Source organism: Quercus robur, chromosome 2 (genome assembly GCF_932294415.1).
Source record: "Quercus robur chromosome 2, dhQueRobu3.1, whole genome shotgun sequence".
In the NCBI taxonomy this organism is placed as follows: domain Eukaryota; kingdom Viridiplantae; phylum Streptophyta; class Magnoliopsida; order Fagales; family Fagaceae; genus Quercus; species Quercus robur.
This window is the reverse complement of record NC_065535.1, coordinates 71,160,335-71,177,361: the sequence shown is the minus strand read 5'-3', so window position 1 is coordinate 71,177,361 and position 17,027 is coordinate 71,160,335. Positions and strand designations below refer to the sequence as shown.

General features: G+C 32.3%; 2 protein-coding genes across 11 annotated transcripts in view; one reads left to right on the top strand and one right to left on the bottom strand.

Moving 5' to 3' along the window:
- Nucleotides 1–17,027, bottom strand: part of LOC126714834 (isocitrate dehydrogenase [NADP], chloroplastic/mitochondrial) — a 148,229-nt gene that overhangs the window by 16,168 nt on the left and 115,034 nt on the right. The gene's annotated exons all lie outside the window — the stretch shown is intronic.
- The window catches only part of LOC126714833 (uncharacterized), a 123,636-nt gene continuing 111,136 nt past the window's right edge, over nucleotides 4,528–17,027 (top strand). Inside the window, exons 1-4 of one of the 3 annotated variants that reach the window (XM_050415216.1) lie at nucleotides 4,528–5,151; nucleotides 6,770–6,880; nucleotides 7,297–7,835; nucleotides 9,666–10,715. In XM_050415216.1, the coding sequence (XP_050271173.1) occupies nucleotides 4,569–5,151; nucleotides 6,770–6,880; nucleotides 7,297–7,835; nucleotides 9,666–10,304 (1,872 nt within the window). In that variant the 5' untranslated portion in view covers nucleotides 4,528–4,568 and the 3' untranslated portion in view covers nucleotides 10,305–10,715. Of the gene's footprint in view, nucleotides 5,152–6,769; nucleotides 6,881–7,296; nucleotides 7,836–9,665; nucleotides 10,716–17,027 lie in introns of those variants that run through there. The other 2 variants (XM_050415215.1, XM_050415214.1) reach the window with 2 other exon arrangements.

Sequence of the window (17,027 nt, the reverse complement as noted above, 5' to 3'; positions counted from 1 at the left end):
AGTGATATATATATATATATATATATATATATATATATATTATATTCACGTGTTCTCTTTTTATGTTCACTTGTTCACATTGCCAGCTACTTTTATTCACTTGTTCAAACTCGTAGATCAGATTATTTATTGTAGTGGTTATTGTTTATTGTAGTGGATATATTATTTTATTATAGTAGATATATTATTTTATTATGTTGAAAGTTAAAATAAAATTACTGATGTTGAGTGTTTTATAAAGTGAAAAGATAAAATAGATAAAATAACTTTTTGTGGAGTCATATTGCTAAATTTATGGCTTCACCAATGTGGATGCTCCAAGAGAGATATAACACGGGCTGCTCATCTTAGTTTGAAGCGTCATCATAAGCGCACACGTACGTGCTAGCTGTCAAATGACTCAAAATGAAACTGAGTGAATAGAATAAGAATATACGAAGAATACAATTTGAGATTGAAGAACCATTTTATGATGTTTCTCATTGTGTCATTTTATGTCCAGTTTTTTAAAATTTTATTTTTTCCATTTTTTCTCATTTTTTTCAAATTTTTTCAAAATACAAATATACTTTAACATACTTTTAGGAAAAAGTTAGATAAGTTGTTTCCAAATGGACACACACACACACATATATATATATATATATGCTGAAAATAGATATATTAATATGGAGATAATTCATGGGTAAAAAAATAAAAAGATAAACACAGCATTAAAATATTTTTTATTAAAAAAAACATCAAAGCTATGTACCTAAAAAAATATTATTTTTATTTTTATTATTATCATATTTGTGAATCTTGTGATTCAACTCTCAAGTATTGGCGCCTTTGTCTATGTGTGTGGCTTTCTATATTTTGCTCTCTTAGTGGTTAGGATGGGAATGAGCCTTCTATCTGAATAAAGAGATTCATCCAACCTCCTCATCGGACCCGTCCAACTCCCATGTAACCTCCCATCCATTCCATCCAACTTCACTCATCCAACTTTCATTCAGAAAGATAGATCCATGCAAATAATTAAAAAGAGCACTAGCATTAGGGGAGTAAGCACTCCCCGATTGCTATTTTACAACCTAAAACACCCAAACCCCACTCCATCCAGGTTTGTAAACTTAAAAAAATTTGCAACATATGAATAGTAAAGTTGCATATATGCAACCTTACTATTCATAGGCTGTAAAGAAAAAAAAAATGTTTTAATCTTGTGGTTGTGTGTGAAGAGAAAAAGAGAGTGAGAGGAAAAAGAGAGAGAATAGTACTTTTTATTATTTTATTATGTAGTTTATATTATTTTATTGGATTATATGTAAAAGTAAAATATGAAATGTACGTAGGGTGAGTTATAAAATAGGCTGGTAAAATAGATAAAATAGTGTTTAATGATGCAAAGTATTTTTTATTTATTTATTTTATTTTTTTGCATCCCTGAATACTAGTGCTCTAAGAAGCCTCTTGCACGTCCAGCTTGATCTGCCTAACCGGTTGGACAACAAAACAGTGACAGAGGTGCCACTCATGGAAACCCTTAACTTTAAGTGTGAGATATTTGCCCACCAACCCATGTTCTCCACCTATAGGCAAACCCCCAAAGATCTTGCCACCATTAACACCAATTCGTCTATCACTCACCCACTAAGGAAAGAAGAGAAAATCACGGAAAAATGATAAGACTAAATTTCAATATAAACCTCAGGTCTCCTCCAGTCTTGGGATGAGTGAGAAACCCTAAAATTTGAGCGTTTTCAATTTTCCTAGGTTTCTTTGAGATCTTTACTTTAAGTATCAAAGAAGTTTAAGTTGATATCACATCGAAGTTCTTTGATAATGTGTTTTATTCTTGCAAGTCTTTAGGTGCTTTCATTTGAACATTTGGCTTATTGATTTTTTTGTACATCATTAGTTGGTGTCATATGTGGGAATGTGAGAATAGCCATTGTGAGCGTTGTGGGTCGTACGCCCTTTTCAATGCCCTTGGCTCCCTTTGTTACACGATAGGATACACAGTACTTGATCTCCCTTGGTGTGATTTGGACTCATTCATTAGCATCAAGCTTAGAAGCACGCTGGTGCCTTTAAAATAGAGGCTATAAAGGAGTTGTCACTTGGTTATAAGTCTTTGCCATTTGTTAACTCCATGATCAAGGTCTTCACAACTAGACTAAGTCCAAAGTTAGGGACAATTGCGGAAAGAGATTAGGCATCCTAGACCAACTAGTCGAAGCTGGCCTTCATTAATTATCACTAGATTGTGGTCAAGTGAGGTCCATCTAATAGGCCTATGAGAATTTTTTTTAGAATGATTTAATTTGTTTTAACCATAATTTGTTTTAACCATTTATGTTTGATTATAATCATAGAAAGATTTTTAAAATGAATTGATTATGCATGTGGACACCGAATTTTGAATAGTCAAAGTGTGGATCCACTTGCCTCCCTAAAGTGTCTTTTAGGGAGTGTTTTCATTTTCGCAATGTGTGATGATTTGTGTGCATTAGTGACACTAGGGTGATATATTTAGGAGTCACCACTAGCTATTGGATTTTCTAGATGTGATTGTGTCTAATACATTTTAATTACCTAATTAACTAAATTAGGGCTCCTAGACTAATAAGGTAGGATAAAGTCTCAAATCAAATACCTTGGACTCAGAAATTTTATTATGTGTAGGGAATGTATGTTAGATACCTCACAACGCATATCCAAATGATAGTATGTCATTTTAATTTGATCTTAACAATTCACAGTTTTGGAAAATAACTAAGACTTGTTTATATATATATATATATATATATATATTTTTTTTTTTTTCAAACAATGTGTGTGTGTGTGTATATATATATAGAGAGAGAGAGAGAAGGACTTGTGTCTAGCCAAATGAATACGTTCTAACGTAGGTAGCAATAAAAGGATGGTTGATATTCTGGAATTCTAAATAGTCATTTTATCTTAGTGAATTCTTCTATTAGGTGGTGATTGATAAACCCCCAAAGGGTCTCAAAATTTACTAAAAATTAAATATAACAAATATCAATAAAAATCAGATTTCTGTAGTATGTGGGTAGTGTGGTACACAAAGGGGTGGGCATCATTTACTAAACTAGAAAGTAGATACTACTTCACCAAATGGATAGATAGACTTTAACAAGTGAGAGATCTCAACCAAAAAACCAAAACAGTGAGAGAAAGAGAGATTCCAACGCCACTGCCCACTGGTTTTTGGAGAAATTCGATCACCGGTTGTCGACTGGAGGCTACAGAAGATGACAAGGACTGTGACTGGCATCTGACGACTTGTGGAGGCAAACTTTTAAGTTATTAATTACAGTGTGGATACTACGGTTGTGTAAGAGAAAATTTATGATTTTTTTCCTTTTCTATTTGGAGGCATCTTGTAAAAGGATTTTTTTTTTTTTAGAAAGATTATTAGAGATAAGTTATTCTTATACCGCAATTTCTTTTTGGTTCTTTGTATCAAGTGATTCTTCATTTGGGGTTTTCTTAACAATGGCGATAATAAGGTGTTGTAAATTACATCCGTGATAACTGTTTATGATTTTCAATCTCAACGATTTGACCTTGGTTCATGCGGCTCACTAACTTATTTGCATAGGTTGGTTTTGGATTCTAAAAGAATCATTTTGATGAATGGTTCTCAGTTAACTGGGTTGGACAGTACAGTCCGATCCGGATATCAAAATCATGGCCCATATTTAAGTGTGAACATGTCACGTTAAATCTCCTTATACAAGTTAGATGATTTGACCAAGATGTAAATCCATATAACATATTATTATTTGTAATATATATTGATTTGCCAATTGCCACATATACAGCCTAGAAAGAGAGGGGGGAGAACCGGGCAAGTGCTTATTTGAACTTTCAAAATTTTCTTTAATAATACTACTGTATTGTACAAAAATGTCTTATTTGCCCCCCTACATGAAAGGACAAATAACTTTTCTCTTTTTTTTTTTTTTCAATTCCCATGGCAACTTCTCTTACACATAAATAGACTTACACTCCAACTCTTATATTAAAATAATGATAGAGATGAAAAATGATGTTTTATATCCATTGTTTTACTTGTTAGTGACCCTGGCATTAATCTTACCAGTTGCAACAGTTACTGTAGAAAGAATTTTTTCAGCCATGAACATAATTAATAATTGATTACACAATCGAATGGGAGATTAATGGATAAATGATTGTTTATTCAAATACATTGATAAAGATATATTCAAGATTATTGAGTGTGAAGAAATCATGCAATTTTCAAAGTATGAAAAATTGTCGAGGGCAGTTGAGTAAATTAAACTAGATGTGAAAAAATAAATTAAAGTTTACATTTTATGTTAGATTGTGTATGAGAATTACACTAGCATATAGTTGCTAATTTACTTTGTTATTAATATTGATTAATATTTTTTAGATTAATTTTTTACTTTCAATTTTGTGTTTTAATCTTGCCTCCAGACCCAAATTCTTGACTCCGCCATTGATACAGACTACAGTTTATAGCTATCTTTGTGAAACAAAGCCACTGGTTAGATTCAAAGAAACTAGCAATGAATACTGCTAGACTGCTCGATGTTGCAATTTCTGGGAATATTGAAAGTCTCAATAGAGAAATTAGGGATGGGGTTTTAATAAGTCTTGAGCACAAGACACCGAGTCGCAATTGTATTCTTCACGTGGCAGCAAAATCTGGACAGGCTCAGATTATGGAAAGGGTCCTCGATTCGCTTTATCCACATTCACCTTTGTATGCGACAAATTGCAAAGGCAACACAGCACTACATATTGCAGCAAGCTTAGGGCATCTTGGTATCTCAGAGCTTCTAATAACTCGTGCAACAGACCAAGAAGCTGAAGTGAAACAGTTGCTACTAAAAGCGCAAAATGAGGAGTTGAACACTGCACTGCATCTTGCTGTAAAACATGGTCATGATGACATTGTGGATTTGCTAATTAGGAAAGAGCCAGGGTTGACTTCAATTACAAATAAAGCTGGCGAATCCCCACTCTTCCAGGCAGTGGATCGAGGATTTTTTGAAATTGCCCTTCGTATCCTAGAAATTTCAGAATGCTCCGACGTGGGAAGGAACAAAATGAATGTCTTGCATGCTGCAGTCATTCGCGTAGAAATTAGTGAGTATATATCTTCAACTATGTCTCCTAGACGTTTTCTTTTGCTATATATATATATATATATATATATATTGGATGATATATACTTTTTTTTTTGCCGAAATTTAATTTATGTTCTTTTGTGTATGCACGTGATTCCATATATAATACCATAAGTGATAAATTTTGGACTTGCAACCTCAAAAATCACTCACAAGTCATATAAGTCCATGTAAACTTTTGTAAAATAAGATGTCATGAGCTACAATAGCCTTATAAACATACACAAATACTATTCATATGCAAATCTTTACTTATATTGAGATCTGTTGAAAATGTAACTAAAAATTGAAAAAAAAAAATTTAATAAAGTGTAGTGTAAAATAGATAATTAATTTGATGTAAGTGTTTTTGAAAATTGATTATATAAAATAGAAAAAGTAAATTCTTATATTAAAATAGATAAGAATTTTTGTACAAGTTAATGCGAATACTCTACAATGTGTTGAGCATTCACATCAGTTCATGCAAAATTTTTATATATTTTAACATAAGAACTTAGTTACTTTTTCTATTTTACATACTCATTTTTCAAAACGCCCACGTCAAATTATTTATTTTACAACACATTTCATTAAAATATCAATTTTCTTGATTTTTATTTTTATTTTTTTTTACTTGCAAAACAACCAACATTCACTCTCTTCTTTCATCATTGAGATATGTAAAAAAGAAAAAAGAAAAAGAACTAAATGCAAAATGAATATTGCCAATGTAAATTTACATAGTTACTATAACAATCATATATTTTTACATAACTTTGTATGAACTGATGTGAGTGAAATTTGGATTTTGTTGGCTAATATTTGGTACTTTTTTTTTTTTTAATAAGCATTGATGTGAATACTTCTAACTTATGTCTTGGAGTTATATTCAACTTCCTAGTTTTGGACATAACGTATGCCTTACAACCAAAAATGTCCTTTTATGTGTTATTTTTCGAGGGAAATTACACTTTGCTTTTCTAAACTATTACCTACATAACATTTGCCCCCTAAACTATAAGAATATACATTTACCCCGTAAACTATTACTCATATAACATTTTACACCTCATCCTGTATAAAATAGTTTAGAGAAGTAAGTATACATTTTTATAATTCATGAGATAAATGTAAAATGGGTATAGTTCAAGGGGGTAAAGTATGCATTCTGTAGTTAGGGGAAGTATGTGTAAAAATGATATAATTTAGGAGGATAAGTATGCATTCTCATAGTTTTGTAAGTGTAAAATGTGTATAATTTAAGAGATAAAGTGCAATTTCTCTTATTTTTCATTGACTAAAAAAAATTAATAGAAATTTGTCTATTCTATTGTAATTACTAATTACCCTCATACACCATATTAAAAAAAAAAAAAAAAAAAGAAAAACCACTGGCGCACACCAAATTATGAAAATAGGAAGCCAAATCTGTCATTAACAAAATTGATATTTTATGATTTTTTTTTTTTTTTTGAGGGCGAAAATCGATATTTTACGATGGTATGAGAAAACTTTCAATACTTTCCTCTCCTACATACGTATATAGGAGTAACTAACACTGGTTAACATTAGCTATTCTTGGCTATTTCATACAGAAAGTCGGTTTAAAACCATTCGCAAAGATTGGTGGCAGAATATACAAACCTGCTTCAACATTTTTGGATCCCCACAACTGCAAACACGCAAACTCGACATTACCGGAGCAGGTAATCCATCTCCCTTAGGGATACATACTCGCTCTCTCTTTTTGTTCTATCATACTGTTACAAGGTTTTTCTATGTTTCTGTTATAATGTAGACAGACTTGAGTCCTGACAAACTGGTCAGTTCAATTGGATTTAGATTTGATCTAATAGGATTTCGAACTAGATCGGATTTGGGCTAGAAACTAATTAAATTAAAACGAGTTGCTATTCTTATGATCTTTACCTTATCTTTGAGTTAGGAACCCACTAGTTCCTAAAAGGAATGGATGGGGAACCACGGAAATGAATGAAAATTATATTTGAGTACCTCGAGGTTCTCATCCTTTAAAAACAAGGTATTGTCTATGAGCCTAGGCTTTGGGATGGGTATAGGTATATAGCTAATACTTAACAACATGATTCTCTGTCCTTTGTAGATTTTGTGCGCAAGATGTTGGACAAATTTCCGAACGCAATTATGAAAGCTGATGACTTTGGCTGGACTCCTCTGCATTATGCTGCATATTTTGGCAATTTCGAAGTTGTCAGACTCTTTTTGGAAAATAATAATATTTCCCTTGCTTACGAGCGGGACATTCAGGGCATGTCTGCTCTTCACATTTCAGCCATGGAAGGACATTGTGATGTGATGAGCGCAATCATTGAAAAATTTCCATATACTTGTGAATTGTTAGATAACAGAGGTAGGACAGCTCTTCATCTTGCGGCGGAGAGTGGAAGGACAAAAGCTGTGAAAATATTGCTCTCATCTATAGCTTTTCAGGATCTCATAAATGAGCAGGAAAACGACGAAGGAAACACGGCTATGCATCTTGCTGCCATCAAAAGGAGATACAAAGTATTGATATTGCTTGCACGTGATAGGAAAGTTGAAAAAAGGGCTACGAACAAGGAAGGGAAGACCGTAGCTGACATTCTTCAATTAGATAAGCTGCTTGGGTGGATTGAAATAATGGTAAGCCTCCTAAAACTATGATAAATTATCGATTTAATTTTCGTAAAAGTTTAAATTATTAAGTAATTATAAATTTATTATTTAATTATATATTTTTAAGTTATCAATTCTTTTAAAAGTTTAAATTATTGAGAAATGATAAATTTAATTTTTTAGTCACATACTTCTAAGTTCAAAAAAACTATATGTATGATTACTATGAATGAAACTATTTTAGAAAGATTTGAATGAGTGCAATTGCCACTCCCTGTATGTAAAAGTTAAGATGTTAAATTATTTTTTAACCTCTTACCTTCTTAATTTTTAGAAAAAAAAAAAAAAATCCTTTTTACTTCTTTTTAATTATTTTTTTATAATTATAATTTTTATATTTCACAATAAGTAATAATTACATGATGGGCTCGTTTGATAATGTTATTTTAGTAATGTTGTTTAAGTATTGCGAAAATATGTTTGAGTGAAAAAGTGTTGTTGAAATACATATTGTGTTGTTTAAACAACAAAACTAAACGGGCCGCCAAACCCTTTTGGGAAAATGTCACTCTTTTGAATTCCTTTGAAAATATTATAGAGGGGGGAGATATTCATATTTTAAAATTGACGTGAATACGATCCCTTTTAAATTAAAAAATAATTCTATTACTTACATTTGATGTGATTAGCATACTTGTACTTAAAAAAAATAAGAAGAATTGATTTTTAAAAAGCTATACATAAAAGTTAAAAAACAATAATCTAGCTTACAAACTTATCCAGTTGGAAACAATTTATCTAATTTTTTGCTGAAAATACTGATAAAAGATCAAAGTTAAATAAAATAAGTATGTGAATCACGTAGAACCCACAAATAATATGAAAAATAAGCAAAAGTTAAATAAAATTAATACAGACTAACCTACAACTAGTAGGAAAAATAAGCAATATGTTGAATTATAAGTGCATCTCAAATGAGTGCTTAGTGTCTTTTTAATATTTACAAGATGGAAATAAAAATTTAACCATTTACCCATGGATCTATTTAAAAAGAAGGCAATTTAATTAATTTATATTGTTGAATATATAACATATTAGTTTGTATTGATAGCATGTAGAGTAAATGCAATATATATCAGTGTGTGTATATATATACATACCCTGATATACTAAAGAGAGGCCATTATCACGTATATTTGAAGCTTAGTCTTGTAGACAAATTCAATCATAATAAAATACTATTCTTAAATAATGACCAAAATTATTAGGTTCTAGATTTAGAACAAAGTAAAAGGAAGAGGATATGATATTTTGTTGAACAAAGATGCTAGAATATTAAAAATTTTACCGCATAAAATTTACAATTTAATATGGCAATAAAAAAGTGATTTGAAAATTGGATAATTTATTTTAGTGATTCATGTATAGCACAACGGTTGGAAATGTTCAGGTTGTAGGGTTGTGTTTGTCACACTCCCCCTGTTATTCGTATATTTATTGAACTCATAATTTCAATTAAATAAAATGTGTAATAATTTTAATTGAAATTTATAATATAGCATCTCCATGTGCATTGATTTGTCAAATGAACTCGTCATACTAAATAGTTAGAGGGAGAAGCTTCTTTTAGATATGGATTAAAATGTTAGAAATTAAATCTAGCAAATAAATATATGAAGCTAATAAGATAGGCGTGACCGCGTAGGGACCCATGCATGTTCCAACTTCCAAGATAGAAATTAATTGCATTCTCAAAAAAAGAAAAAGAAAAAAAAAAGAAAGAAATTAATTTACAACTTTAGGTATCTGTCAGTTATATTTCCCTCTAATCACTTGCAAATGGTACTCATGTCAAAGCTGCCGGATCGAAGCAAGGCTTTACTGAGTTTGGAGAAAGAGGTTGAGAGACAGACAACGGAAGAGCAGATTGCTGAGAATGAAGGACATGAACAATTTAAAGAGTCACAGAGGATAGAAGCTGCTGCAAAGGTCCAGGGAGGAACGGGTGCAGCCAATAATATTGTAGATTTTGAGGAATTGAAAAAATACAATGTATTGGTAATGACACTCATTACAACTGTCACCTTCGCAGCAGCCTTCCAAGTGCCTGGTGGATACGATGGCAATGGGAAGGCAAATTTACAAAAAAGCAGAGACTTCAGAAATTTTATTATATTTGATACTTTTTCATTTGGTTCCTCAGCTTTCTCGTTGCTTATTTACTTTGCCATGCCTTTAATTCAGAGAATGACCTTCGTTCTGAAAAGAGTACAGCAAGTAGCAGTGTTTCTCAGTATGATCTCCCTTTCATTAATGATCTTCGCCTTTTCGTTTGGCGTAACAGCAGTCTTGGATGAAAAATCAATTCTCTATGCTCTTTCTAATATCAGTGCACTGTATGGCTGGGCTTTCCCCGTACTCGTGTTTGGGATTATCCACCATATTTTCATAATTCCCCTGACCCACATTAGGAACAAATTATTACGACCGTTCTGATCGTGATCATCATTTCATCGTCTATCTATTTCAAGGGGGCTCGTAGTCTTAGCACCTGAATTCGTCTTGTCATTTCTCCCTCAACACCAAATGATTCCTTTCCGGCAACTCTTCCGCAACCCATGTGCTCTGGCCGTCAGTTTGTTTTATAAGTTCTGTTTCTTTGTAATGCGATTTGGTGTATGGTCCTTTTCAGTCAGTCCCTTTTGAACACGAAAATAAAGGATATATTGGAACCTATGTATTAATTAGTTTTCATGGATGGAATTAATGAGATTGATTGTTCTTGGTTTGTGAACAACGTACTGATCATTTTCCAAGATATATTGCCAAGTCTCTTTGTTCAATATATATAATTGAATTTTTCTTCCTAGTCAGGTGCTAATATTGCTTGGTTCTGCTCTATCAAAATTGCCTGTGGTAGTGAAGGAAGCTTGAGGAAGGCAATTATAACTTATCAGCCTCCTCCTTATGAATTCTTATTCCTTTGAAAAGGATGCTATATATGAAACACGGTCTTATCTAATTAACAGGAGTTCAGTTTATTTGAAGCTGATGGAGAAGTAACCAGATAAATCAATATAATCCTTAATAGGAAGGTCGATTCTATTTAATTAGACACCCCCATAATATTGTCAATAACAATAAGTATAACTTAACATTGCTGGAGAATAAATTCAAACCGTATGTGCTGTAAACACCCTTGTTTACATCCTCCAATAAATGAATGACACCTCAAATTTGTACAAATATAAGAATAGATAGCAATACACTCACAACCCTATTAACTCATATTTTCAAAACAAAATAGTCAAAAAAAAAAAAAAACCTATTGTCTTGCCCATTTAAAATTGGCTGCCACCGTCAAATCCGTCATTGAAGCTCGATGACCCAAGAAGATGGGTTTGAAGAAGCATAGCACCGCAGTGAAGCGAGTTGCGGAAGAGAAAGAGATCTTCTTCCCTCCACAGAGAACTCCTCCATTGAATCGCTTCATGCTTGAAGACAGCCAGCTAGGGTTTCTCATGGCCATAAATGATGATGGTTGAGAAATGAGAATGAGGACCATTGGATCAATTAAGGTTATAAAGGCTAGATTCTCCTCTAGAAGTGGTGAGTTAACAAAATTAACAAAAGTGCATGGGAGAGAAGTTCCATGAATGGTAAGGGCATCCTTACATATATTAGCTAGCTTCTCAAAAGATATGCTTAATCTTCATGTCGAGAAATTTATTCAATAGGCTCCTACAATTAGAAAGTAAAGGTTCCAAACTATCATTTGGAGCAGAGTTATTCGTGAGGTAGCTCAACTTCAAATAAAGCATCAACTTCAAATCAATAACTTGAATTTTATATTTTTCAACAAACAAATGGTATATTATTAAAAATCCTAACTATTCTTAGCATGATATTGGAGAATCTCATTGCTAATACTCAAGAGCATGAAAAGTATGTTTGTGCATTCATTCATTGTTTAATCGAATATGTAACTAGTGGAAACCTTATGACTTCTAAAAATGAATGAGCTATCAAGAGTTTTGTTTGCTCATGAATAACATTACCTAGTATCTCTATAAATGGAAAAAACCTCAATTCAATTCCCCTCTCTATTGTTGTAAGCAAGAAAAATTGAAAGGGGTCTAGGGTTGAGGAAGTTTAAATTAATTAACCAAACTTTGTTTCCCAAATGGTTTTGTCACAATGCTAAAATCCAAACCTTTTGATTTTTGACTCGTTAAAGCAAAATAGTTTCCACAAAACATATATCGTTTCCGGCCAATCCAAGAGTACTAATTCTTAGGTTTGGAGTAAAATTATTGCAGAGAGAGATTTGCTAGCTAGTTTGTCAAGCCACATGAAGGGTTGGAAATGGGGAATAAAAATCACCCAAACTGATTTCCTATCACTACTTTGTAACGATCCTACTAATAAGTTAAACAAACTACAGGGGAGGTGAAAATGAATTCTGAACTGTATGGTAAGGATTCTGTCAAGTATATTAAATTTTTTCCAGTCTCGAAGGTAAGTGAAGCCTATGATCAAGTAATACTATAGGCCTCATTCGATGTCAAGACAATACTGGTGACCAAGGGATACCAATGATTAAGTGAGGAAAGGAATTGTTGAACTAACAAAAATCATAAAATGGATAATTCATGGGAAAATAAAAATAAAAACTTAATAGATAAATACAATATGAGAAATATATATATCTGAGTTAGCAGATTACATCGTGACTCTTCTTGGCTATTTTTAGTGAAGCTACGCAAGAAGGATTTGGGCTCTGCTATGTTCTGAATGCGGATATGATTAACCTGCAACCAACCTTTATGATGTTTACCAATGGATTAATTAAGATTAAAACTAAAAATATTTGGCCTTGAGGCAGTTAAGCAGAATCATATACTATATATAATTATTCTATATTGAAATACTACATAATAACTTATTCATGTGAAAACATACAAACAGATAAATACAATAGAGTGATTAAAAAAAAGTAATACTTTCATATTATAGTATCATATGTATCTCAAATCTCAAGTAAGTGGCGCCAATGCGAGTGGATTTCTCTGAACTGTGACTGGTTAAAGGATGGGCATGAGGTTGAGCGGTGAAGAACAAGGAAGGTAGTCGAGACGTATTCGATCGGCATCTTCCCATAGGCCATCGCGCATGGCAAGCATAGTGGTTGAAGGAAAGCCGAAGCAATTGAATAAGTCTGGACTACATGCCTTGACCTTACCACCAGAGACGATGATCTCTTTGGCCTTCGGCAATGCCATATCTCTCAAACCTCGAAAACAAGAAAGACAAAAAAAAAAAAAAATGAAAAACTCTTACGGAAGTCTCTTGAGTAAAGCGAGCGTTAGTTAATAAAGCTTCAACCTTCATGTATGTATATAATTATATATATATATAGAGAGAGAGAGAGAGGGAGAGAGATAACACGGTTTGCACATCTAAGTTTGGAGCATCACGACTCATGCAAGTGTGATGTCAAATGGAATCGATATTAAATGGCGTGAATAGAATAAGAAATAGTCTTTAATACTATTTTCACGAGGAATATTAAAAAGTATTAAAAAAAACTTATTTTTTTTTTTTTTTCATAAGCCAGATATGTGTGATATGTCCAAATTCCAACGTGAAATGAGAACCATTTTATGATGTTTTTGGTTGGTGCCATTAGGAGTTGGGTTGGGACTCCCCTCACGTAGACTTCAACCCATGATTCATGTTCATAGTGTTAGACTTTAGATCGGCTTGCTAGCTAGACGGCAAATGGATTAGTAGTTAATAGTTGACTTTTAGATTTTTTTTTTTTTTTGATATTGTTTATCCGCGTTTGAAGGGCTATCATTTTGGGAATTTAACTTTCAAATTAAAAATATTTCTTTTCATACCATTGGAATAAAAAACTTTTAAAAAAAACCTCAAATGAGTCTTTTTAATTGTTTTTTACGCTTTGTTTGTTTCAGCAATGATGTTTTCTAGAAAATGAGTCATTTTCCAAGAAGTATTTTTATAAAACTATCTCATTTTCCAATATTTGGTAACAACTTTAAATAAGTTGAAAAACAACTTCCTAACTTTCCTTATTTAGCTTGCTGTGAGATATAATTATTGTAAGGACATGATTATTTAACGGTCCAAGAATGACGTTGGGCTCGTACATAAAAGATCCCTCACAATATGATTTGTAGAGAGTGGGCTTAAAAGGTTTCAGTTTGATCGCTGGGCAACGGTCTGGTCTTGATTTTAGGGGGGCTCATGCAGAAGTGGGTTTGGCCTGAACATCCAAGCCCTACAACGATGTAGCCTGAAGGGTTTGACTCCTCGGACTTAGTCCGAGGAGCATCAAGTTCTTCCCCTTCTCCCCCTCTTTCTTCGCCTCCTCCCTTTTCTCTGGCTTTAGTTTCCTTTTATACTCGTATTCCTCCCCCTCTTTAGGGTCCACGTGTAGATTTAGATTTATGGTGCTGATACTTGTCCCATCAGCCCCTCCCTAAAGTCGTTGGGAGTGGTTGTAAAGGCTGGAAAGCAGGGTTTAGTTAGTTGCAGAACACTTAATGTATTGGCAGCAGCTTTTTCTTAGATATTTTCATGCTTCTTTTTGTCATTTTCTTTCTTAATACTTATCCTCTTTCGTGGAGTGGTCTGATGCGTCACTTTCTAATGGCTGACCGTCCCCTTTCTCCTCGGCCTGGCCTGTCCGAGGAGGAGTTCTTCCTTGGGCTGGGCCCTTGGGCCTTTTTTGGGGCTTTCACTATGCGTTCTCGGCAACAGGTCTCCTCGGCTTAGGCCTTGGGCCCTGATGTAGAGTGGGTTTGGGCCCTGAATTTTCTGGCCCCACAATTATTTTTCAAAAAATTTAATGGAAAATAATCTCTAAAAATAAGTCATACTTTTTATACTGACCAAAGATAGTTTTCCTTTGACTCATCTTTTTTATGCTACCAAACATTGAAAAACATGGAAATGAATCTTTACACAAAGTTTTTTTATCGAAACAAACGGAGCATTACACTTGAAGTATACGAGTATGCATCCAGCATCTATACACTTTTTTAAAGAAAATAAAAAAAATTCTACCAATATATATATAATTTCAAAAATCTTAGAACCACATAAAAAATCACAATTTTTTGCCACAACTGTCCACGTAGCATACTAATACTATGAGTTGCAAAGACAAAGTGGTTGGTTCATTTAAAAATGACAGACAATTAATTGTACTCTTCCACATAGAATAATTATAGCAAAAACTATAACTTTTTATGGGTACAAGAATTACTCACAAAATTTCCAATTTTGGCAGATATGGAGTTACATGGCTGTGTTGCCTCGCCCATGAATTTTTATTTTATTTTTCTATAATATAACATATTTATAATAACTATCAAACAGGCTTTGTATATAAACAATTGATATTAAAATATTTAGGATTTAAGAGAGCATCTGGTTAAGTTTTAATATATAATAAGATTTAAATGAGTTAAAGAACCAATTACAATAAGATGGTAGAATAAAGCTAGAGATATAAACTATTTTACAAAAAAAAAATTTACAAATTACTGATATGATGAGTGGTTATTAGTAAATGAAAAAGTAATGTTAGTGGTAAACCTAAATGAAAGCTAGTAAAAAGTTGGTCACATCAATTGTTTGTAAAAATGTTGTAAAATAGTTTTTGTTTGTAGCATTACTCTAAGATGGTGGGATGTTTTAATGCTAAGCATGCATCCCTATTATGTATTAATTTCTAAGTATTAAATTCTTTTAGTAACTAGTTATCAACCCGTGTATTGGTTCTTTAATTATAATTTGTGAATATTATAAGTAAAAATGTTTTTTTAAAAGTCATACTATTACATAGAAAAGTTGTTTTTCCCATTAGTATTTTGTGTAGGCCTCTTTTATTTATTATTATTTTTATTATTATTTTTATTTTGATAGGAAGGCCTCTTTTATTTTGGGGTTGAATTTGATTATATTTTGTTAATATATATAAAAGTTCTAAATATCAAAATGTATCTTGCATCATGCATGAAATTATTTTAGTGCATTTGAGGACCATGTCATTAATGTGTGGTGATTCTTTCACTAAATAGTAAAATGTCATGTATGCAATTAATTGAGTTAGATTTCAGTCACAATCTAGATTCATCGTCGTCCCAATCAAATTAGGTACCATTTTCATCAATTTTGGCACTTTTCTTGCTATATTGGGTAGCGTCCTTATTAGTCCTTCTTTTTTCCTCTTTCTAATTTTTAATTTCCGTGATTTCAAGCCATTAGGATCTATCTATCGTGCCCATCATGCATGTAGGTAAGGTTTAAGTCATAAATTTTTTATTCGAGGATAAAAGACTTTATTAATTAAGTTAAATTAGAACACAAAATGTCTAACTTTGAAGTATAAGGAAATTGCTATGAAATTCAATGCAAAATCAATCATCGATTATTTTTAGGATTTAAGAGAGCATCAAGTTATGTTTTCATATATAATAAGGTTTAAATGTGTTAAAGAACCTATTACAATGTCTTTTCTATTTATGTTTGTTGTTAAAATTAAAAAAAGAGTTCTACTTTTCGTGAGGGTAGGGGGCACCTAAATGTCAACGTTTGTCAGTCGGGCTCTAATTGGATGCTTTGTGGAGTCTTGCCTCATGCTGTATTCATGCACTTCAATTTATGCTTAGAGGCCAGGTATCGTGATCTGATTATAGAACTTTCTTCTGATTTGAAATAGAAATTCTATTTTTGCTTAATTTAAGTGTGTATCTATATATATTATGTGTGTGTAAAACTTACTTTTGAAGACTTGAATATTTACCCTTGCCTCCCATCCCATATGTTCTTGTACAAGAACTTGTATTTATAAAATGATCATCATGCTAATGATGCACAATGGTGACGGTAGAACATTCTAACGTCAAGTTTTGTGTCCCTATTAAGTTCTTCTAGTAATTGTCTATTTGAAATCCATATCCCTACTACACGTATATGTATATAAATCCATTCACGCGCAGAAAAACAAAACAAACCTTCAAAATTCAAAATCACTACCAAGAAAATTTACAGCATTTCGAGTAAAATAGTACTAAAACTCACCTCATTGATTATTCAAAACCAAAAGTCCAGAACCTTTGTCGTAATATACATAGAAAAATAAAATAGAATAGAATAAAACAAAAGAGAACGAAAAAAGGCTATCAA